Genomic DNA, 24,389 nt, shown 5'->3' on the forward strand with positions numbered 1-24,389 from the left:
GGGTAGTCTGCCTCCTCTCTGAACTAGAAGTTCGAAGAAATCTCCCGTGGGTCGACGGAATCTTCCCCCTGCAACCGCAGGCACCAAAGAACTGCATCACCGGTCCTCTGGGTCTCCTCTCAGCACAACGAGCGAGGTCCCTTGAACTCAGCAACTCTGTCCAAGTGACTCCCACAGTCCAGTGACTCTTCAGTCCAAGTTTGGTGGAGGTAAGTCCTTGCCTCCCCACGCTAGACTGCATTGCTGGGAACCGCGTGTTTTGCAGCTACTCCGGCTCCTGTGCACTCTTCCAGGATTTCCTTTGTGCACAGCCAAGCCTGGGTCCCCGGCACTCTAACCTGTATTGCACGACCTCCTGAGTTGTCCTCCGGCTTCGTGGGACCCTCTTGTGCAACTTCGGGTGAGCTCCGGTTCACTCCACTTTGTTGTGCCTGTTCTGGCACTTCTGCGGGTGCTGCTTGCTTCTGAGTGGGCTCTTTGTCTTGCTGGACGCCCCCTCTGTCTCCTCACGCAATTGGTAACATTCAGGTCCCTCCTGGGCCACAGCAGCATCCAAAAACCCTAACTGCGACCCTTGCAGGTAGCAAGGCTTGTTTGCGGTCTTTCTGCACGAAAACACTTCTGAACGACTCTTCACGACGTGGGACATCTATCCTCCAAAGGGAAAGTTTCTAACCCTTGTCGTTCTTGCAGAATCCATAGCTTCTACCATCCGGTGGCAGCTTCTTTGCACCCACAGCTGGCATTTCCTGGGCATCTGCCCACTCCCGACTTGATCGTGACTTTTGGACTTGGTCCCCTTGTTTCACAGGTACTCTCGTCTGGAAATCCATCGTTGTTGCGTTGCTGGTGTTGGTCTTTCCTGCAGAATTCCCCTATCACGACTTCTGTGCTCTTTGGGGAACTTAGGTGCACTTTGCACCCACTTTTCAGGGTCTTGGGGTGGGCTATTTTTCTAACCCTCACTGTTTCCTTACAGTCCCAGCGACCCTCTACAAGGTCACATAGGTTTGGGGTCCATTCGTGGTTCGCATTCCACTTCTAGAGTATATGGTTTGTGTTGCCCCTATCCCTATGTGCCCCCATTGCATTCTATTGTGACTATACATTGTTTGCACTTTCTATTGCTATTACTGCATATTTTGGTATTGTGTACATATATCTTGTGTATATTTGCTATCCTCATACTGAGGGTACTCACTGAGATACTTTGGCATATTGTCATATAAATAAAGTACCTTTATTTTTAGTATATCTGTGTATTGTGTTTTCTTATGATATTGTGCAAGTGACACTAGTGGTACTGTAGGAGCTTCACTCGTCTCCTAGTTCAGCCTAAGCTGCTCTGCTAAGCTACCTTTTCTATCAGCCTAAGCTGCTAGACACCCCTCTACACTAATAAGGGATACCTGGGCCTGGTGCAAGGTGTAAGTACCCCTTGGTACTCACTACAAGCCAGTCCAGCCTCCTACACCATGGTGGAGCGTCAGACCATAATCACCTACAGACTCACATGTGCAACTATTCAGGACCTATGTGCATTACTGGATCCTGCACTGACTCCCGGAAATCGTAATCAGCATGCCATTCCAACTGAGGTGCAGGTGCTCTCCGCACTCCAGTTCCTGGCCACAGACTCTTTTCAAGTGACAGTGGGCATGGGTGCTGGTTTCTCACAGCCAATGTTCAGCCAGGTACTGACAAGATTTCTGAATGCATTTGTACAACATCTGCAATCCTATGTGCGATTCCCCCAAAGTGCTGACCTCCCTGCCATCAAGTCTGACTTCTATGCCTTTGCAAACATTCCCCATGTCATAGGTGCCATCGATGGCACCCACACAGCTATCATCCGCCCAAGAGTGAGTGAACAGGTGTACAGAAACAGGAAGAACTTTCAATCCATGAACATCCAATTGGTATGTACTGCAGACCAGTACATATCACATGTGAATGTCATGTTTCCGGGATCTGTCCATGATTCATTTGTTCTGAGGAACAGTAGTGTGCCACAGAAGGTGGAACAACTACAAGAGAACAGACAATGTGTCAGTTAGTGTCAGTTTGCCTGTCACTAACTAACACATTGCCGAGAACCAGCCTGTCTGACTAAGGGGCATAACAATGACGACTCTGTATTGCACCATTTCTCTAGGTGATTCTGGCTATCCATATTTGCGTTGGCTCCTGACACCAGTGAGGAATACCAGGACGGATGCAGAAAGGAAATACAATGAGGCCCATGGACGTACTAGGAGGGTGATAGAGTGTACTATAGGTCTCCTGAAGGCTAGGTTCCGGTGTCTACATATCTCTGTGGGTTCCCTGGCCTATGGGCCTGATAAGGTGTGTAGAATAGTGGTGGCTTGCTGCATGCTGCACAACGTGGCAGTTAGAAATTCAATCCCCCTTTTTGAGGTGGAGGGTGCTATAGGTCCTCATCAGTTACCTCGTAGAGGTGAGGAGAGTGATGGTGAGGATGATGAAAGGGAAGATGTCAATTCCAGGAACCAACTGATACAACTCTACTTCCAATAATGAGTGGGACTTAAGCCTGTAAATGTGGTTAGTGACTGATACTGTAAGTGTGCCATGTCACCTAGGGGGAATTGGTCATGATAGGCGAGACATGGACCTCTTCAGCATGGTACTGACAGACAATATATGCATTCCCTCCTTGCCTAATTTGAAACACACATTACCACCACCATGCACAAATTGACAATAAAGTTGTTCCCTGCCAGCTGCATCCATACTCCACTTTGTTAAACATTGAAGACAGGGGACAGTGTTACAGGTGAGATATGTGGTTTATTGGTGGAATACAGTGAAATGTGCTATGTACAGTGATGGAAGACGTAATGGTTAGGTGTCCTCAAAACCGACTTGGTGGCAGGCTTGTTTGATTTATTAGGTGGGCTCTATTTGTATTTTAGTACTTTATTTAGCCCTCGGCTAAGTGTAGTTGGTGAATGGGTGGGATGGTTGCTTGGCAGTAGTAGCAGTGTCAATTGTTGGAGTGGGGCTTGTTCGTAGCTGGGTTTCACGTGCCATATCTTGGCCTGAGACTATGTTTGGGCGCCTGCTGTGGAGCTTCTTGGGGTGGCATGGTTGGGCCTTGTGATTCCTGGAAGGGTATTTCCTGTTCTGTTTCAGCTGCTTGGGTCATTTGTTGCTGGTTGTCCAGGGCTGTTGTGGGGGCCTCTTGTCCGGTGTGGGTGTCTGATTGTTTGTTGACCAACTGCAGCAGTGCTCCAGCAATGGTGGCCATTGTGGCATTGTGTTCTTTCCACTGCTCCATGGCCTGTTGGTGTTGTTCCAGCTGCATCCTCTGACTTTGCTCCAGGGTGGATACAATCTGTGCCAACCTGTCTTGGGTATGTTGGTAGGCCCCCAATACCTCTGCAATGATGTCCTGGGCTGCTGCATCTATCCGGCGCCCTACCCCCTGACCCACTGGGGCACTTAACCTTGCCTCCTGTACCTGTGTCCCCTGCACAGGTCTTGACGTGCCACTTGTACTGGGACCCTCGTCTTCCTGCATGTTGGGGGTGGGAGACAGTGCCCTCTGTAGCTGTGTTCCACCTGTGGATGCCATGGCCCAGACCTTCCCCTGCAGCTCGTTCCATCTCTAGCGGATGTCATCCCTGGTGCGTGGATGGTGTCCCACTGCATTCACCCTGTTCACAATGGTCTGCCACAGCTCCATTTTCCGTGCGATGGGTGTGTGCTGCACCATGGACGCGAATATTTGTGGCTCCTCTTTTAGGATCTCGTCCACCATGGCCCTTAGATCCCTTTTGGTGAAGCGAGGATTTTTGGGGAGGACATAGTGAGGGTGGTGTCGGTACTGGGGACGGGGTTTGGGTGCTCCTATGTGGGTCGATATGCGTATCCTGTCTGCTGGCGTTCTCTGTCGGGCTCTGGTGCTCTCCGTTTTCTGGTCCTGGTTTCGTTGCAAGGGATTGTGGGGTGTGTCTGGGGGTGTTTTATGGTGTTCTGGATGTGTGTCAGGTGTGTGGGTGGTAGGCCTAGCCAATGTGTGCTGTGGTTGCTGTTGGGCCCACTTGCCGCCCGTGGTGGTCGCAGCTGCCAATGGTCGTCTGGCCTCCACTGTCCGCCGAGGTGATTTGTGCATCATTATTTGGAGGGCGGGATGTGGGTGTGCTTGGCGGTGGTGGGGTGGGGTGGGCCGGGATTCCCGTCGGCAGGGTCCTGGCGGGGAGTGGTGGTCTGGGAATTTTTGGCGGGGTTGGGCTTTTCGATCATTATATGGCGGGTTTCCATTTGCCGCCGCCGGCGGGATTCTGTTCACCGCCGCCACGGCGGTCGGCGGTCTTTCCCGCCATGTTCATAATCACCGCCTGAGTGAGAGAGTGCGATGGTCTGAAACACAAAGTGACTACATGAAGCTGAAGAAAGACTTACAACGTTTCCCATAAACTTACGGAAAAAAGGAGGACAAATTTCCTCAACAGAAACCCTAATTTAAAAATAAAAAAGGTGGCAGCAATCTCTGTCAAATATGCCAGCCACTCGGAGAACATTGCTGAAGGACAGGACGTGGGCGGCGACTCTGCTAGACAGCGCAGCAGAAGTCACGATTTGTTGGCAGAATCTTATAGATCATCTAGATGTGACAGCAACTAATGATGTTGTCATCAAGAGACAGCGGACAGACACATCTCCCCACCCGACAGGGTTAATGAATTAAATATCAAAATAGAGGGAGACACAGAGTGCACTATTGAAGGAATATTTAGGGAAAATGTAAATTTAAATAGCCCATTATTCCCTGTTGCCAAACCAGATCATTCATGTAGCATAGTCTTAGATTATAGACATTTAAACGGTCATACATGCACCTATGCAATACAAAGCGCACGTAGCACTAATTAACAACATTATGCGCAAAAAATACATAACAACCTTGGACATTTCCAATGAATTTTGCTGCCAACATCTAGCACCTGAAAGTCAGGACCTAAACGCTTTTAGCTCATTAGGCTCGCAGCATTGCTTTTCCCATTTATCTCAGGGAAATAAGAACAGCCCTGGGTTTTTTCAACCCGAGTAATATCAGTACTACATGAGATTGAGCCTAAGGCATTGTCTTATGTGGATGATATTTATTTCACAGATGACAACCTCAAAATGCATCTGGCCAGCGTGGATCAGATCATGTTAGGATTCGCTGCCAAGGGCTACAAATAAAATTTCAGGAAAGCTAAAATTGCTTTCTTGAGTGTCCTATTTCTGGGATGCGAACTATGAAGGCAAGAGCCTGGCCCCGCACTTTCTGGAAAAATGTGCTCAAGTTCAACCTCCAAATACCATTAAGAAACTGCAGTCGTTGCTGGGTTTCTTTAACCTTGGCAGAACGTACATACCTGATTATGTGCAACGCATAAAACCACTTTATGATTTGATTCTTCCAGATTTTTCAAGCAAACACTGGCCAACAGAACACACATGCATTTTCAGAGAACTTCAGCAAGACATGCTTGAAGCAAAGCATTTACACGCATGTGAAACAAAACCAACTTGGTCATCAGAATAATTGTTGGTGCCATCGGCTTTACCTACTTCTCATTCAATGAAGGTGGCACGGTACCCATAGCGTGCAAATCACATTTGTACTCATATGCAGAACATTCTTTTGCACCAACAGAAAAATACTGACTGCTGTTCAAATGGCTGTCATAAAAGAGAGGCCACTTGCCCAAGGGAAATGCATTATTGTTGTTATCCAGGTGCCATCCCTCAAAGCGGTCACCAAAGCCAGCGCTCCAAATGTAAAAGCATTATGTTCACGTTGGATTCAATGGGATACCTCCCTGACTGCCACTGATGTTGATTACATCTTTGACCCAAAACTTCAGACCCAGGAATTCCTGCAATATGAACAGGCGTACCCACACTTACTAATATATTACCATTAGACCAATACTGAACTGTCATTTTAACTGATGGTTCAGCACAACCAACTGTAGGTACTAAACATCAATACTCAGCCGCCTGCCCAGTCGTTAGCAGAGTGATGAGGAATGGTACATTCTACCCTCGGAATACCTACATGCAGATCCTAGGGGACTGCCCTGCATAGTTGGCAGAGCTTAAGGCTTTTGTCCTAGCACTGGAACATACGGATCCTGACCAACCAACACCGATTGTATGTGATTCGTATTATTATAATGACTACCCTAATCACTGGCACCTTAATGGCTTTAGAAATTCCAAAAGGAACACCATCAAGCACAGAAACCTTTTGGGGAAGGTAGCGGACCTACGTTGCAGGATATAAAAAGCTCATGTAGTGCATATATCGGGCCATCAACGTGTAGGAGTGCATGTTGTAGGAAAGACTTTGGCTGATGAAGCTGCCAAATCTGCAGTAGCTACGGCTTCTGTTGCTGCCATAATTCATTCTCCCACTATAGGGGATAATGAGACGTTGGCTGCTGTGAAAGCTTCAGCTGACAGCAAGCCTTTACCAAAAGCATTCCCTGTAAAATATTCCTACCCCCTCAGTCCCCAGAACATTGCATTTGCAACCATTCCAGAAGTGGGAGATTATGTGATCTCCAACCAAAACCAGAGGACAGATCTCATAAAAGCAGTGCATGACGGTGTTGCTTCTGCTCACTCAGGTGTGGTGGCTACAATATCACTCTAACAAAAATGCTTCTGGTGGCCAGGTCTTTACAAACAGACCAAGCAATGTGTCCTTTCCTGTAACATTTGCCAGCAAATTAAAGGGTCCACCATTAAACGCCCACCACAGACATCTCTCCTAATTTCAAACAAACCACTACAATGTCTGTACCTGAACCGCTGTGGTACTTACAACCTGATGGTGCATACAAATACATTTTAGTCACTGTTGATCCCTGTTCTAGATTCCTGTGGGTATGGCCACAATGGTCGGCTGACGTTCAGACTTTTATGAAAGACTTGCTGGTCTTTATCAATAGCTATGCGGTTGCAACATTCCACTCGGACCAGGGCCCTCACTTTGCCTCAAGGGCATTCAGAGACACCATGGGAACGATGGGCGATCAACTCCACTATTCCTCCCATTTTCATCCAGAGGGAAACAGCGTGGTGGAGAGGAACAATCGAGACCTAAAGCAGTCCTTAACAGCAACAGTTATAGGTCCAGGCCGTAGTTAAGAGCAGTAAATAATCTGCACAGAAAATCCTTGGGAGGTCGCACCCCATATGAGGTCCTTTTTGGGATACCTATGTGTGTCCCTGATCTTGATGGTACTGGTGTGGTGGCAGCAGACACACCATTTGACATAAATGAACGTGTCACTGTTTTACAGGAGCTACAGCAATTTCATGATGAGAATTGATCTGCCTCTGCCGCCACGGTGGGAATAAGAGATTTGCCAACAACATCTACAGGCTGGATTCCTAAAGTGTTGCTGTTTTACAGGAGCCACAGCAATTTCGTGATGAGAATTCATCCACCTCTGCCGCCACCGTAGGAAAAAGGCATTTGCCAACAACATTTACAGGCTGGATTCCTAAAGTAGGGGATCTATTTCGTGAAAAAAGGAATTTGGCCCATCCTACAGAGCACCGGTTCCAGTCCTGGGAATACACTGTACCAGAATTGTCATCATACCACTGCTGTCTGGGTCCAGGGAGAACAGATTTGTTTTAATTGACAACATCAAATTACACCATGTGGCCGATCCTGCACAGTAGACCTAGATGTCCTTCGGGTAGTACCCATTTCCCTCCCATGACCCAACAGGATATACCTCTACAAGCAATAAACAAAATTTCTGCCAGCACCAATGCTATAATTCGCTCAGTGCATGGGGAAGGCTGAGAATGAGCTTCTGCGGATTCCTGTCACCACTTCATTGGTGAACACTGTCCGAGATGTGGAACGTTATTATTTCAACTCGTCCCAGAGAGATGACATTGTCTACTATGAACCACCACAAATGGCTCCATCCACCAGCTCTGCACCGGCTCTTATGTTTGCACAGACTGCTTCTGGTTATTTCATTGACCTTGATGACTTTTCTTGTGACTCATCTGCTTCTGCAACTGAGACTGTATTAAAGACACGTAAGCTGTACATTTAGCTTAAGAACAATTGCTTAATTTATCCATGGTATTATCTGTGGATACTGTTGACATTGCTTGCTTTCTGCTTTGGATTGGTTTCGTTATTGCCTTTTTCCTTCTGATAAATGGTCATTTTCTTCCTGAACGCTCTGCTGTTGAGCAGGTGGATGACACCTTACCTATCTTCCCATGAGGTCTAAAGAGACTTGTCCCTTGTGAACATTTCAGCAGTTCCGATTTCAGATGGGATTGTGTGGGATAAAGTTCCATTTGATACTACTGTATCCCACACGGTTCTACTGAGGTAATTCAAATTTCATATGTATTTAAAGTTTCAATGAGTGATGTTATTACACCTGGTATTGTTTCCAATGACTGAGATGTTAAAACAGTTGCTTCTATGCTTTCTGAGCTTGATTATTACACTGTGATTGAAAGTGAAGATGTGTATTTGAACACAGCGAATTATGGGAAAATGTTTTGTTATCACCGTTACGGACATTTCTTTCAGCACTGAACTAGAGCGCCAAGATTAGTTAACAATTATTGACAGTGGGAACATTGTTCAACACCACCTGTGGGAAGTTCCAAAACATATGTAGATACATTTGCGGATTTTACTGGGCATGACACCAGCAATGTTGTGTCATATTATTTCAAATTGACGCCTTCCAAAATGAGGAAATTATTGCTAACCGACACAAAATTAATCTAATCAGGTTACTATGTTTTCCGTCTTGCTGTGCAAGACTATGAATATTGGAAAAACATTATTGAAATAAAAAGTGGATGGGGAACAAAAGATATTGGCAAAAAGGGAAGCTTTGTTTAGAGCATGCCTTATTCCTTTACAAATGATATTTTTAAATGATACCGTGAAGCAAACATCCTGCTTGGGGTTAGCAAAAATAAAAGAGTTCAAGGTATCCAGTATCCCCTCACCTTCTAAATTCCACAATGGGCAAACATTTTCAAATTTCACTAAATAACAATTAACTAGTTTGGTGCAGAATGGTACCTTTAATTCCTCCCTTCCCAGTCCTGGTGGGTGGTTATTGTGGCCAGTGGACACAAATGAGTGGCAGGCATGTCTTGTTAATTCCCCCGGGGGTTTCAGAGCAAGCTAGCCAGATCCTCGCTTTGTCTCAGCTCAACACTCAGGTACCATTACTACATACAGCATCGGTAAACTTTGCCAACAATAGCTGCGTTCCTCTACTTTAAAATCTGTAAAAGAACACCTAAGTCTCCTGTTTGAGGAAGTCAATTTACAAGATTTCCTATTAGGACCCAGGAAGCGACAGTCAAAGTGTTTCCTACATGCCATAGATAACGAGAACTGGAAACTTTTCCAGATAGAAGCTGCTGCATGTATAAGGCAGATTGATAAAGAAAACATGGAAAAGGCTTTATCTGTTGTTGAAAATGGAATGAACATTCTGTCCAACAGAATTTACACCTTAAATAATATTGTGTTGTCTGCAATTCATATCATTCAGAATGATGTGGCCTTTTTACAATATGGACAATGCCAGCTGCGTTCTATCATGCAGTTAAGTTGGACACTGCAGAATCTCAAAAGTGGCCACGTGCCCTGGAAGCACGTTAACATTACCCATTTTTTGTCCAGATAACAACGGATAATGGCTAAAAAAGAAGCAAGTTGCATCATGCTTAAGATTGAGAAATTGGAAAAGTTGTCTTTCACCGTAGCGGAAATCCCTTCACCAGTATGGATAATACGTGTAGTAATAAATCTGCCCATTTGCACCTTTGCAGTAGAGAGGTTTGAGCAGCTAGGAGACAGTCATATACACGAGGTGTGGGAGTTGCCTTTTGATTACAAATGTATGAACAGCGAAACTGAGGTCTTTCTTAGCGGAAGCGAAAGTGAGAATACTGTTAGTCATTCTATGATTTGTAAACAGGTGTCATTGCACGGCCTGTACAATACAAAGGTCATGAATTTGGCATGCTATCTAAAGGGTACCCCCATCTCTTTGATTTGTCCAGTATTTCAGATACTTTCTAAGTTACGTGGTTCTGAACGATTGAAGCTGCTACGGAATGAAGTTGGGAATGGCTTACATGATTTCAGCTACTCAAATGGTAACTTGTTGCAGACATGCTTAATTCCCTCCCCCCACACAACAATTAAAAATGTCAGACTTGTGGCCCCACATTGCTACTTCTAATGTAATCTTTGACAGGCTGAGCAGACTAAAGGTGCTATTGTTCCAGAAACATGTGGCCCTGTCATGAGGCAGAGAGATGTACGATCTCCAGATAGCAAGGTCATCAGCCAAGATACAATGCCTATTAAATACCAACTTCCCAAAGCATTTTGGCGAATTGGTCAGCAGAATATTCAATGCACTGAATACTGCGGGGACTGTGCACTTTTTTAACACGGTCTGTACTGGATTTGTTAGCACCTTCCAGACCGTGTTTGGAGTGATACATGCTGCCATACGCTCACTATTTTTTAGTGTCTTTGGCGGGTTCACTATAGCTTTGGCATTACTTGCGGAATTCTGCTACTGCTATTTTTTATACACAGTGGATGTTCTCTCTCAGCAAAGCAGAGTGATGGAGATACCACCAGCCCAACTGTGTCGTGAACACATGATGCAGTATTTCAGAGCTTCCTTGCTTGAGAAGCAAGAGCTAGATTATTCTTTGACATTCAGACCAGTCGTGATGTGTGTCCAGCCAGGCTTCCATTGCACCTGGTGCATCTTCGAATGTGCACCAATAATGTGTCTTGACGTGCAGCCTGCTCCTCCTGTGGACACGGATCTCTTAATGTTCTCAATGAGGGTTCCTTCACGGACATGCCCCTTGAGACTGGTTGATTCCTGAGGCATCCTATGACCCACTGCTTGTGGATTTTCTGGCTCTAACGGCCTCTGGCATACAGAACAGTGCTACTTACACAGTTCATTCTGCGCCGGAGGCTTCTGCACACTTCTGCTCCGTGGATGCATCTGCCAACACTTTGATCAACTTGTCACCTGCCTAAGTGGAATCCTCGTTGGTCTCAGTCTCCCTTGATGACATCGTAGGTTTCTTGCAAGAACATGATTATTGTTAAAATTCAACCATTTGCTTTTTTAAAAGGAAAGTGTGACACCAAATTGCCTTTTAATTTGGCCTGTCTGTTGGCCTGCTTGGTTTGTTAATTTAGACATATGTCTCTTATGTATATTTTTAGCTATGCTTTCAAATTTCTTACTCTTTTATTTGAGCATTTATAACATTAGGGCTTGGACTTCGCGCCCTTATTCTGGCAATAGGGGAGGATCTTGTGGGTCCATTTTAGTTAGTCACTTGGGCACAGTGATAGCGCAGCCTAGGCTTGCAGGCTGTGCCCTTTTACCCAGTTGTTTTTATTCATTTTATTTTCTTAAAACTTTAAGTGGTATTGTTTTAATTCCAATATCAGCTGCTATTCTGCCAAAGTGTCATTATCAGTGCTATGGATTACATACTTTGTATCATGTTCCTTTCCTCACAAGAACGGAATGCAATGCACACACAATAATATTTTTTATTCGCAGCCCCAAGCCTGTGTAAACAGTCCAGCGCTTAGGTACATACCCACATCAGGCTTCTGTGCAAGGAAGTAAACATGTCCTTTATAAAAAAAGATCTTGTAGGACAAAGAGCATTAGAGGGGGTCCCATCCAGAATTTCCATCTACGCTGCATACCGGTTTTCAGCCAGCCTCAGACTTTGTGTCTTCACGGATCTGGAGACTGGCAGCCTGACCTTGTACCACGGTAACGGGTGAGATGTGCTTCTTATGGATACTGTACAGACAGATTTGGCTTACATCGTCATGCTCTCACGTAGGGGCAGGAGATTAGGCTTTTAGGTAGGAATTGTATATTCATGTCATGACAATATGTTGGGGTTGTTAATATTCACATCTCAAATTTTTACAATCCTGATTCTGTTATTTCTTATTATCCTAATCATAGAAGCTCATGTGTTTTATCGTGGATGCAGTCTTTTAAAAAAATGTATTGAACACTGTCCTGCATCTTTTTTCTTGCGTATGTGTGTAAGAGACTTGTATGCGGAGAGAAGAGGGTAAGGCTTGTTTCCATCACATTTTCCCTGAGGGATTTTCAGAGTCCATGCAAGGCTGCCACAAATCACCTTTACTGGTCAAGTTTTGGTGAGGTGCTGCTAGTGAGCCGGGTGGGGGGGTTGGGCCGACAGCTGACAATTAGTGTGGGAGTGACTTTGTCGCCTACAACACAGAGGTGCTGCTGCCCCAAATCAAGCAGTCTTGTTGCTATGCAAGAGTCCTTATAACAAACATCAAAGGTCGGCAAAGCATTAGAAGGCCTTGTGGGGTAGGGGGAAAACATAAACAAGCATTGGCAAAGCCAAGAGGTATCAGCACTGCAAGAGATATTGGCTTTGCAAATGTCTTTCAGTCATGTTGGGTAGCAGCATGGCTGTTTTTCAACTTGGCTGAAAGCCAGGGAAAAAAGCACTACAACGCTGCTATACAACATGGCTAAAAAACATTGACCAGGCCAATAGCTCTCATATTGCTGAGACCTATGGGCTTTGCACTTAGTAAAAGGGGGACAACACAGTGTATGGATAGGCACAGTGTGAGCAATGGGACCCATGTCTGATCATTCATGTCGCCTGGTAGCATGCAAAGTAGGTTGTGGGTTTGTGTGCTATGTCTCATGCACTGTGTCCCCCTTGAGCTTAGGCACTGTTACACTTATGTAGAATGATGGAGTGGGTAGCAGCAGTTCACCCCAAGCTCTATTGTACACTCCGCTGCTAGACACAGCGGTTGAGTGGGATGGAGTTTTATTAGTGCTAGCTGTGGAGAGGAAAGCTCAGACCGTGAGCCAGGGCAGATGGAGTTAGCTCTAGTGTGTGAGGACGTCTCTTCCTACACTAAGAGATGTGATAAGGGTACTTGGATTGCTAGGGTGTATGATAGACAGCTTCACAGACCATTAGCTCCAGTACATGAGGAAGGATGTTTGCTTGGTGCCTATTTACTTTTGAATAAAATATACAGCAATTGACTGCACATTGGGTGGGGTTGGGTGACTAGTTTCTGTCCTTAGTCACCCCTGTGCTGCCTGGTTGAGGTGAAAGTAGGAACTCGTAGGGGTGCTGCTATGGCTAATATGCCGATGTGGTGCAGCTGCAATGTGCCATCTGTACACCTTGGGTAACTCTTGATGCCCAGTGTGCCATGTTTGAACGGATTGCCTCCTTAACACCTTGCTGGACTGTAATCGATTGCACATTGGGTGGGGTTGGGTGACTAGTTTCTGTCCTTAGTCACCCCTGTGCTGCATGACTGGGGTGAAAGTAGGACCTCGTAGGGATGCTGATATGGCGAATATGCCGACGTGGAGCAGCTGCAATGCGCCATCTGTACACCTTAGGTAATTATTGATGCTTCGTATGCATGTTTGAAGGGATTGCCTCCTTGACACCTTACTAGACAGTCTCTCTATATTGGCAACCAGAAGCATGGTTCTACAAAAACTAATGAAGTCTGCAGTGTACTCATGTACTGTATCTGTGCTTAAAAGACGCCTTGCATTTTCTCATTGAGAGGTTTCAGCCACCTGCTCAATAGATACGTTTCGCTGAAAGTAAACATTTTCAGTCACATGTTTGCGCTTCACAGACTTGTACAGGGAGAAATGTAAATATTTTGCATGCATTATAAGCTCTAAATGGCCATTTTGGATTAGAGTTCTGGTCGGTAGAAATGACAATTTTCTCTTGATTATTTGCTGTGCTACGTACTTGTTACTTTTGCATTAAATGCATCTTGGATTTTTTGACTTCCTGACGTTAGTTTAATAATTTCTGTGAGTAGAACACTTTGCATATTAATGCAAACAAAGGTAATGTAAACAGAAGTAGACTGATATATGGGAAAGTGGGAAGATATTTTGATACAGTGTTTCATCTGTAACAGCCAACTGGGCAGGAACAGTCACTTGACTATGACTTGATTTGAGAATAGTAAATCTATACCTCGGTTTAATATGTAGTGGTAGGCGATGTAGAGGATACAATATTTTGGTCGGCTGATATTGTTCACCTCAGATTAGTGATGTACAACCTTATAAAGATACCGACCTGACTGGAAATGTCATTATAGATCTCTACCTCTGTAAATGGATCAGGCGCATTATCATTCTCTAAAAACCCACCCACCTGATTAGAACAGCCATTACAGGAAACTAATGGATACATTTTTATCTGTTACATAAATTCCACACACTGTCTTACATTTGCAGGTTGGTGTTAAAGACCATTCCCCATTTTTATCACATCTTGATCTCCGTGGTCCATCAAGTGTATATGGAGGGTTGCAGCCATACTGAACAGTTTCCAAGTAGTCGTACTCTCTTTCAGTGGCAAAAGTCATGAACCCATTCTCAATGTCTGTAGGGCGAGCACATTTCACATCTGTTAGGGAAAGAAAGATCATTATTGAGTCAATCATTCACAGGAGCAGGCAGTTCTAGAAGGTATTTATAATAAACTAGAGGCAAATTTAATTCTTATGTGTCTATAACTTGCTCAAGAAGGTTATATTTTTATTTTCTTATCTGTGTTGTTTCCTCATCTCCTAATGATCTGTGCTATGCTTTTCTCGTTTTATACAAAAGTAATGCTGCTCTACACGGCCAAAAATGCCATACAAATGAAAAGACAGTAGCCATAGTTACTAATCCAGAGTAACTTTGAATGGTACTGAACATGGCCACATTACTTACCTGGGACATTTATTGCTTGTAATTTACATCTTCACATCACCACCCACACTGTGGAGAAAGACAACTTTGTATCCTAAACAAAACCAAGTTCCTCTTTTATTATCTTGAAAACTGTAGTTTATTTTTCTTTTTTTTTCACATGTCTTTGCCTCCTTTGAATACAAAAGGAATCCAGTTTTCCTGGCATGCCCTATTAAAGAGGCATGCAGGTATTCATGATTTGTAAAACCAAAACTTTTGACAAACTTACTTTGGGATGGAGCAGATGTGTTAGGAAGTCCTTGAATTGCAGTCACGTTACTTCATTGGATCATGTGAACCATGTTTCTGTTGTAGATTTGAAGACTATGATAGAAGCAACAACATCATTGCCAGAACTGGGAATGAAAACCAGCAGAGGCGGTGACTTGACTGTATAGCCTCACTTCCAAAGAGAGAAACAATTCTTTGGTCCATGTGATTGGTGTGTGGTGAGGAGTCTTCTCTAACTCTGCCCAGCATGCATCTGCATTCCAATGGCCGCAGCAGTTTGAAATGTTCTTAGATTCCCTGTTCCCCTTTCCAGGTTGAGAAGTCAGCTGGCAAAATGCAGAAGGTTGGAGGGAAATAAGGATGTCAGCCACAAGGTTTTAAGCCTGCCGTTTCTGCAAAACACCGTTCTCCTGAGAAGGCTTGGGCAGCCTTAAAGTGACTCCTGTCCAAAATGGTCACCTTTCCAGTGTTTGCTTTCAGAGTTAACCAGTTGAAGATTGTGCCAACCTTTTTCCTGTGATGTTGTTTTGTCCCTACACCGTGCATAAGGAGGCAGTGAGCAGAGAAGAATGTGACACCACTCTTTTTGGTCTGCATTTAGTGTTATGCTCATCATCCACTTAGATGCCTCCTGTTTCTGATTTTTGCTTTTTTGTCCTTGTAAGGAAATGCCTCCTTGGCATGGTTGCCCCCTGACTTTTTGCCTTTGCTGATGCTATGTTTACAATTGAAAGTGTGCTGAGGCCTGCTAACCAGGCCCCAGCACCAGTGTTCTTTCCCTAACCTGTACTTTTGTATCCACAATTGGCAGACCCTGGCATCCAGATAAGTCCCTTGTAACTGGTACCTCTAGTACCAAGGGCCCTGATGCCAAGGAAGGTCTCTAAGGGCTGCAGCATGTCTTATGCCACCCTGGAGACCTCTCACTCAGCACAGACACACTGCTTACCAGCTTGTGTGTGCTAGTGAGGACAAAACGAGTAAGTCGACATGGCACTCCCCTCAGGGTGCCATGCCAGCCTCTCACTGCCTATGCAGTATAGGTAAGACACCCCTCTAGCAGGCCTTACAGCCCTAAGGCAGGGTGCACTATACCATAGGTGAGGGTACCAGTGCATGAGCATGGTACCCCTACAGTGTCTAAACAAAACCTTAGACATTGTAAGTGCAGGGTAGCCATAAGAGTATATGGTCTGGGAGTCTGTCAAACACGAACTCCACAGCACCATAATGGCTACACTGAAAACTGGGAAGTTTGGTATCAAACTTCTCAGCACAATAAATGCACACTGATGCCAGTGTACATTTTATTGTAAAATACACCACAGAGGGCACCTTAGAGGTGCCCCCTGAAACTTAACCGACTATCTGTGTAGGCTGACTAGTTCTAGCAGCCTGCCACAAACCGAGACATGTTGCTGGCCCCATGGGGAGAGTGCCTTTGTCACTCTGAGGCCAGTAACAAAGCCTGCACTGGGTGGAGATGCTAACACCTCTCCCAGGCAGGAATTGTCACACCTGGCGGTGAGCCTCAAAGGCTCACCTCCTTTGTGCCAACCCAGCAGGACACTCCAGCTAGTGGAGTTGCCCGCCCCCTCCGGCCAGGCCCCACTTTTGGCGGCAAGGCCGGAGAAAATAATGAGAATAACAAGGAGGAGTCACTGGCCAGTCAGGACAGCCCCTAAGGTGTCCTGAGCTGAAGTGACTCTAACTTTTAGAAATCCTCCATCTTGCAGATGGAGGATTCCCCCAATAGGGTTAGGATTGTGACCCCCTCCCCTTGGGAGGAGGCACAAAGAGGGTGTACCCACCCTCAGGGCTAGTAGCCATTGGCTACTAACCCCCCAGACCTAAACACGCCCTTAAATTTAGTATTTAAGGGCTACCCTGAACCCTAGAAAATTAGATTCCTGCAACTACAAGAAGAAGGACTGCCTAGCTGAAAACCCCTGCAGAGGAAGACCAGAAGACGACAACTGCCTTGGCTCCAGAAACTCACCGGCCTGTCTCCTGCCTTCCAAAGATCCTGCTCCAGCGACGCCTTCCGAAGGGACCAGCGACCTCGACATCCTCTGAGGACTGCCCCGGCTTCGAAAAGACAAGAAACTCCCGAGGACAGCGGACCTGCTCCAAGAAAAGCTGCAACTTTGTTTCCAGCAGCTTTAAAGAACCCTGCAAGCTCCCCGCAAGAAGCGTGAGACTTGCAACACTGCACCCGGCGACCCCGACCCGGCTGGTGGAGATCCGACGCCTCAGGAGGGACCCCAGGACTACTCTGATACTGTGAGTACCAAAACCTGTCCCCCCTGAGCCCCCACAGCGCCACCTGCAGAGGGAATCCCGAGGCTTCCCCTGACCGCGACTCCTTGAATCCAAAGTCCCGACACCTGGGAGAGACCCTGCACCCGCAGCCCCCAGGACCTGAAGGACCGGACTTCCACTGGAGGAGTGACCCCCAGGAGTCCCTCTCCCTTGACCAAGTGGAGGTTTCCCCGAGGAACCCCCCCCTTGCCTGCCTGCAGCGCTGAAGAGATCCCTAGATCTCCCATTGACTTCCATTACAAACCCGACGCTTGTTTCTACACTGCACCCGGCCGCCCCCGCGCTGCTGAGGGTGAAATTTCTGTGTGGGCTTGTGTCCCCCCCGGTGCCCTACAAAACCCCCCTGGTCTGCCCTCCGAAGACGCGGGTACTTACCTGCAAGCAGACCGGAACCGGGGCACCCCCTTCTCTCCATTCTAGCCTATGTGTTTTGGGCACCACTTTGAACTCTGCACCTGACCGGCCCTGAGCTGCTGGTGTGGTGACTTTGGGGTTGCTCTGAACCCCCAACGGTGGGCTACCTTGGACCAAGAACTGAACCCTGTAAGTGTCTTACTTACCTGGTAAAACTAATCAAAACTTACCTCCCCTAGGAACTGTGAAAATTGCACTGTGTCCACTTTTAAAACAGCTATTTGTCAATAACTTGAAAAGTATACATGCAATTTTGATGATTTGAAGTTCCTAAAGTACTTACCTGCAATACCTTTCAAATGAGCTATTACATGTAGAATTTGAACCTGTGGTTCTTAAAATAAACTAAGAAAAGATATTTTTCTATATAAAAACCTATTGGCTGGATTTGTCTCTGAGTGTGTGTACCTCATTTATTGTCTATGTGTAGGTACAACAAATGCTTAACACTACTCCTTGGATAAGCCTACTGCTCGACCACACTACCACAAAATAGAGCATTAGTATTATCTATTTTTACCACTATTTTACCTCTAAGGGGAACCCTTGGACTCTGTGCATGCTATTCCTTACTTTGAAATAGCACATACAGAGCCAACTTCCTACATTGGTGGATCAGCGGTGGGGTACAAGACTTTGCATTTGCTGGACTACTCAGCCAATACCTGATCACACGACAAATTCCAAAATTGTCATTAGAAATTGATTTTTGCAATTTGAAAAGTTTTCTAAATTCTTAAAAGACCTGCTAGGGCCTTGTGTTAGATCCTGTTTAGCATTTCTTTTAGAGTTTAAAAGTTTGTAAAAGTTTGAATTAGATTCTAGAACCAGTTTTAGTTTCTTAAAAAGTATTCCAACTTTTAGAAGCATAATGTCTAGCACAGATGTGAATGTGGTGGAACTCGACACCACACCTTACCTCCATCTACAGATGAGAGAGCTAAGGTCACTCTGTAAACTAAAGAAAATAGCAATGGGCCCCAAACCTACCAAAGTACAGCTCCAGGAGCTTTTGGCAGAGTTTGAAAAGGCCAACCCCTCTGAGGATGGCAACTCAGAGGATGAAGATAGTGACTTGGAGGGAAATTCCCCCCCTCCAGTCCTACTTAGGGAGAGCAGGGCTTCTCAAGCCCTGACTCCACAAAGAATAGTCAGAGATGCTGGTTCCCTCACAGGAGGGACCAACAACTCTGAAATCACTGAGGATAACTCCAGTGAAGAGGACATCCAGTTAGCCAGGATGGCCAAAAGATTGGCTTTGGAAAGACAGATCCTAGCCATAGAGAGGGAAAGACAAGAGATGGGCCTAGGACCCATCAATGGTGGCAGCAACATAAATAGGGTCAGAGATTCTCCTGACATGTTGAAAATCCCCAAAGGGATTGTAACTAAATATGAAGATGGTGATGACATCACCAAATGGTTCACAGCTTTTGAGAGGGCTTGTGTAACCAGAAAAGTGAACAGATCTCACTGGGGTGCTCTCCTTTGGGAAATGTTCACAGGAAAGTGTAGGGATAGACTCCTCACACTCTCTGGACAAGATGCAGAATCTTATGACCTCATGAAGGGTACCCTGATTGAGGGCTTTGGATTCTCCACTGAGGAGTACAGGATTAGGTTCAGGGGGGCTCAAAAATCCTCGAGCCAGACCTGGGTTGACTTTGTTGACTACTCAGTGAAAACACTAGATGGTTGGATTCAAGGCAGTGGTGTAAGTAATTATGATGGGCTGTACAATTTATTTGTGAAAGAACACCTGTTAAGTAATTGTTTCAATGATAAACTGCATCAGCATCTGGTAGACCTAGGACCAATTTCTCCCCAAGAATTGGGAAAGAAGGCGGACCATTGGGTCAAGACAAGGGTGTCCAAGACTTCAACAGGGGGTGACCAAAAGAAAGGGGTCACAAAGACTCCCCAGCAGAAGGGTGATGAGACAACCAAAACTAAAAATAGTAAAGAGTCTTCTACAGGCCCCCAAAAACCTACACAGGAGGGTGGGCCCAGAGCCTCTTCACAAAACAATGGGTACAAGGGTAAAAACTTTGATCCCAAAAAGGCCTGGTGTCATAGCTGTAAACAGCATGGACACCAAACTGGAGACAAGGCCTGTCCCAAGAAAGGTTCCACTCCAAACTCCCATCCAGGTAACACTGGTATGGCTAGTCTCCAAGTGGGATCAACAGTGTGCCCAGAGCAAATCAGGGTCCACACTGAAGCTACTCTAGTTTCTGAGGGTGGGGTGGATTTAGCCACACTAGCTGTCTGGCCGCCTAACATGCAAAAATACAGACAGCAACTCTTAATTAATGGGACTAGAATAGAGGGCCTGAGGGATACAGGTGCCAGTGTCACCATGGTGACAGAGAAACTGGTTTCCCCTGGCCAATACCTGACTGGAAAAACTTACACAGTCACCAACGCTGACAATCAGAGAAAAGTACATCCCATGGCAATGGTTACTTTAGAATGGGGAGGGGTCAATGGCCTGAAACAGGTGGTGGTCTCCTCAAATATCCCAGTGGACTGTCTGCTTGGAAATGACCTGGAGTCCTCAGCATGGGCTGAGGTAGAACTAAAAACCCATGCAGCAATGCTGGGTATCCCTGAACTGGTGTGTGTGAAAACCAGAGCACAGTGCAAGGCACAGGGTGAACAAGTAGAGCTGGAGTCTGGAAGAATGGCCCAGCCTACCAAGAGAAAAGGAAAGTCAGTTGGGAAACCAACTGCAACACAGCAAAAGAAAGGGAACCTCTCTTCTCAGGAAGAAGTTCTGCCCTCTGAGGGAACTGAGCCTTTGGAGCTTGAACCTTATCAGGTTGAGCTCTTAGGCCCAGGGGGACCCTCAAGGGAAGAGCTGTGTAAGGGACAAGAAACCTGTCCCTCTCTTGAAGGCCTTAGGCAGCAAGCTGCTGAAGAGTCCAAAGGCAAGAAAAATGGAACACATAGGGTCTATTGGGAAGATGGGCTCCTGTACACTGAGGCCAGAGACCCCAAACCTGGTGCCACTAGGAGAGTGGTAGTGCCTCAGCTGTTCAGAGAGTTCATCCTAACGTTGGCCCATGACATTCCCCTTGCTGGACATTTGGGACAAACCAAGACGTGGGAGAGGTTAGTCAACCACTTCTACTGGCCCAATATGTCCAACATGGTTAAGGAGTTTTGCCTCTCCTGCCCCACCTGTCAAGCCAGTGGTAAGACAGGTGGACATCCAAAGGCCCCCCTCATTCCACTTCCTGTGGTGGGGGTGCCCTTTGAAAGAGTGGGTGTGGACATAGTTGGTCCACTAGAACCTCCCACAGCCTCAGGAAATATGTATATCCTGGTAGTAGTGGATCATGCTACCAGGTATCCTGAAGCTATTCCCCTTAGGTCGACTACTGCCCCTGCAGTAGCCAAGGCCCTCATTGGTATCTTTACCAGAGTGGGTTTCCCTAAGGAGGTGGTGTCTGACAGAGGTACCAACTTCATGTCAGCATACCTAAAGCACATGTGGAATGAGTGTGGAGTGACTTATAAATTCACTACACCATACCATCCACAAACTAATGGCTTGGTTGAGAGATTCAACAAGACATTAAAAGGCATGATCATGGGGCTCCCAGAAAAACTCAAAAGGAGATGGGATGTCCTCCTGCCATGTCTGCTTTTCGCTTACAGGGAGGTACCACAGAAGGGAGTAGGATTCTCACCCTTTGAACTTCTGTTTGGTCATCCTGTAAGGGGACCACTTGCCCTTGTTAAAGAAGGCTGGGAGAGACCTCTCCATGAGCCTAAACAGGACATAGTGGACTATGTACTTGGCCTTCGCTCTAGAATGGCAGAGTACATGGAAAAGGCAACCAAAAACCTTGAGGCCAGCCAACAACTCCAGAAGTTTTGGTATGACCAAAAGGCTGCACTGGTTGAGTTCCAACCAGGGCAGAAAGTCTGGGTTCTGGAGCCTGTGGCTCCCAGGGCACTCCAGGACAAATGGAGTGGCCCTTACCCAGTGCTAGAGAGGAAGAGTCAGGTCACCTACCTGGTGGACCTGGGCACAAGCAGGAGCCCCAAGAGGGTGATCCATGTGAACCGCCTTAAGCTCTTCCATGATAGGGCTGATGTGAATCTGTTAATGGTAACAGATGAGGATCAGGAGGCAGAGAGTGAACCTCTCCCTGATCTTCTGTCATCAGACCCAAAAGATGGCACAGTAGATGGAGTGATCTACTCAGACACCCTCTCTGGCCAACAGCAGGCTGATTGTAGGAGAGTCCTACAACAGTTTCCTGAGCTTTTCTCCCTAACCCCTGGTCAGACACACCTGTGTACCCATGATGTGGACACAGGAGACAGCATGCCTGTCAAGAACAAAATCTTCAGACAGTCTGACCATGTTAAGGAAAGCATCAAGGTGGAAGTCCACAAGATGCTGGAATTGGGAGTAATTGAGCGCTCTGACAGCCCCTGGGCTAGCCCAGTGGTCTTAGTCCCCAAACCTCACACCACAGATGGAAAGAAAGAGATGAGGTTTTGTGTGGACTACAGAGGGCTCAATTCTGTCACCAAGACAGATGCTCATCCAATTCCAAGAGCTGATGAGCTCATTGATAAATTAGGTGCTGCCAAATTTCTAAGTACCTTTGACTTGACAGCAGGGTACTGGCAAATAAAAATGGCACCTGGAGCAAAAGAAAAGACAGCATTCTCCACACCTGATGGGCATTATCAGTTTACTGTTATGCCCTTTGGTTTAAAGAATGCCCCTGCCACCTTCCAAAGGTTGGTGAATCAAGTCCTTGCTGGCTTGGAGTCCTTTAGCACAGCTTATCTTGATGATATTGCTGTCTTTAGCTCCACCTGGCAGGATCACCTGGTCCACCTGAGGAAGGTTTTGAAGGCTCTGCAATCTGCAGGCCTCTCTATCAAGGCATCCAAATGCCAGATAGGGCAGGGAACTGTGGTTTACTTGGGACACCTTGTAGGTGGAGGCCAAGTTCAGCCACTCCAACCCAAGATCCAGACTATTCTGGACTGGGTAGCTCCAAAAACCCAGACTCAAGTCAGGGCATTCCTTGGCTTGACTGGGTACTACAGGAGGTTTGTGAAGGGATATGGATCCATTGTGACAGCCCTCACTGAACTCACCTCCAAGAAAATGCCCAAGAAAGTAAACTGGACTGTGGACTGCCAACAGGCCTTTGACACCCTGAAACAGGCAATGTGCTCAGCACCAGTTCTAAAAGCTCCAGATTATTCTAAGCAGTTCATTGTGCAGACAGATGCCTCTGAACATGGGATAGGGGCAGTTTTGTCCCAAACAAATGATGATGGCCTTGACCAGCCTGTTGCTTTCATTAGCAGGAGGTTACTCCCCAGGGAGCAGCGTTGGAGTGCCATTGAGAGGGAGGCCTTTGCTGTGGTCTGGTCCCTGAAGAAGCTGAGACCATACCTCTTTGGGACTCACTTCCTAGTTCAAACTGACCACAGACCTCTCAAATGGCTGATGCAAATGAAAGGTGAAAATCCTAAACTGTTGAGGTGGTCCATCTCCCTACAGGGAATGGACTTTATAGTGGAACACAGACCTGGGACTGCCCATGCCAATGCAGATGGCCTTTCCAGGTTCTTCCACTTAGAAAATGAAGACTCTCTTGGGAAAGGTTAGTCTCATCCTCTTTCGTTTGGGGGGGGGTTGTGTAAGGAAATGCCTCCTTGGCATGGTTGCCCCCTGACTTTTTGCCTTTGCTGATGCTATGTTTACAATTGAAAGTGTGCTGAGGCCTGCTAACCAGGCCCCAGCACCAGTGTTCTTTCCCTAACCTGTACTTTTGTATCCACAATTGGCAGACCCTGGCATCCAGATAAGTCCCTTGTAACTGGTACCTCTAGTACCAAGGGCCCTGATGCCAAGGAAGGTCTCTAAGGGCTGCAGCATGTCTTATGCCACCCTGGAGACCTCTCACTCAGCACAGACACACTGCTTACCAGCTTGTGTGTGCTAGTGAGGACAAAACGAGTAAGTCGACATGGCACTCCCCTCAGGGTGCCATGCCAGCCTCTCACTGCCTATGCAGTATAGGTAAGACACCCCTCTAGCAGGCCTTACAGCCCTAAGGCAGGGTGCACTATACCATAGGTGAGGGTACCAGTGCATGAGCATGGTACCCCTACAGTGTCTAAACAAAACCTTAGACATTGTAAGTGCAGGGTAGCCATAAGAGTATATGGTCTGGGAGTCTGTCAAACACGAACTCCACAGCACCATAATGGCTACACTGAAAACTGGGAAGTTTGGTATCAAACTTCTCAGCACAATAAATGCACACTGATGCCAGTGTACATTTTATTGTAAAATACACCACAGAGGGCACCTTAGAGGTGCCCCCTGAAACTTAACCGACTATATGTGTAGGCTGACTAGTTCTAGCAGCCTGCCACAAACCGAGACATGTTGCTGGCCCCATGGGGAGAGTGCCTTTGTCACTCTGAGGCCAGTAACAAAGCCTGCACTGGGTGGAGATGCTAACACCTCTCCCAGGC

At 46.4% G+C, this 24,389-nt stretch overlaps 1 protein-coding gene across 2 annotated transcripts in view; it reads right to left on the minus strand.

Annotated features, from left to right (window-relative positions):
* Positions 1–24,389, minus strand: part of APOH (apolipoprotein H) — a 388,934-nt gene that overhangs the window by 125,080 nt on the left and 239,465 nt on the right. For both annotated transcript variants that reach the window (XM_069199884.1, XM_069199885.1), the window contains one exon: positions 14,386–14,565. In XM_069199884.1, coding sequence (XP_069055985.1) covers positions 14,386–14,565 — 180 coding nt within the window. The remainder of the gene's footprint in view (positions 1–14,385; positions 14,566–24,389) is intronic.

Source organism: Pleurodeles waltl, chromosome 7, assembly GCF_031143425.1.
Source record: "Pleurodeles waltl isolate 20211129_DDA chromosome 7, aPleWal1.hap1.20221129, whole genome shotgun sequence".
NCBI classification, from domain to species: domain Eukaryota; kingdom Metazoa; phylum Chordata; class Amphibia; order Caudata; family Salamandridae; genus Pleurodeles; species Pleurodeles waltl.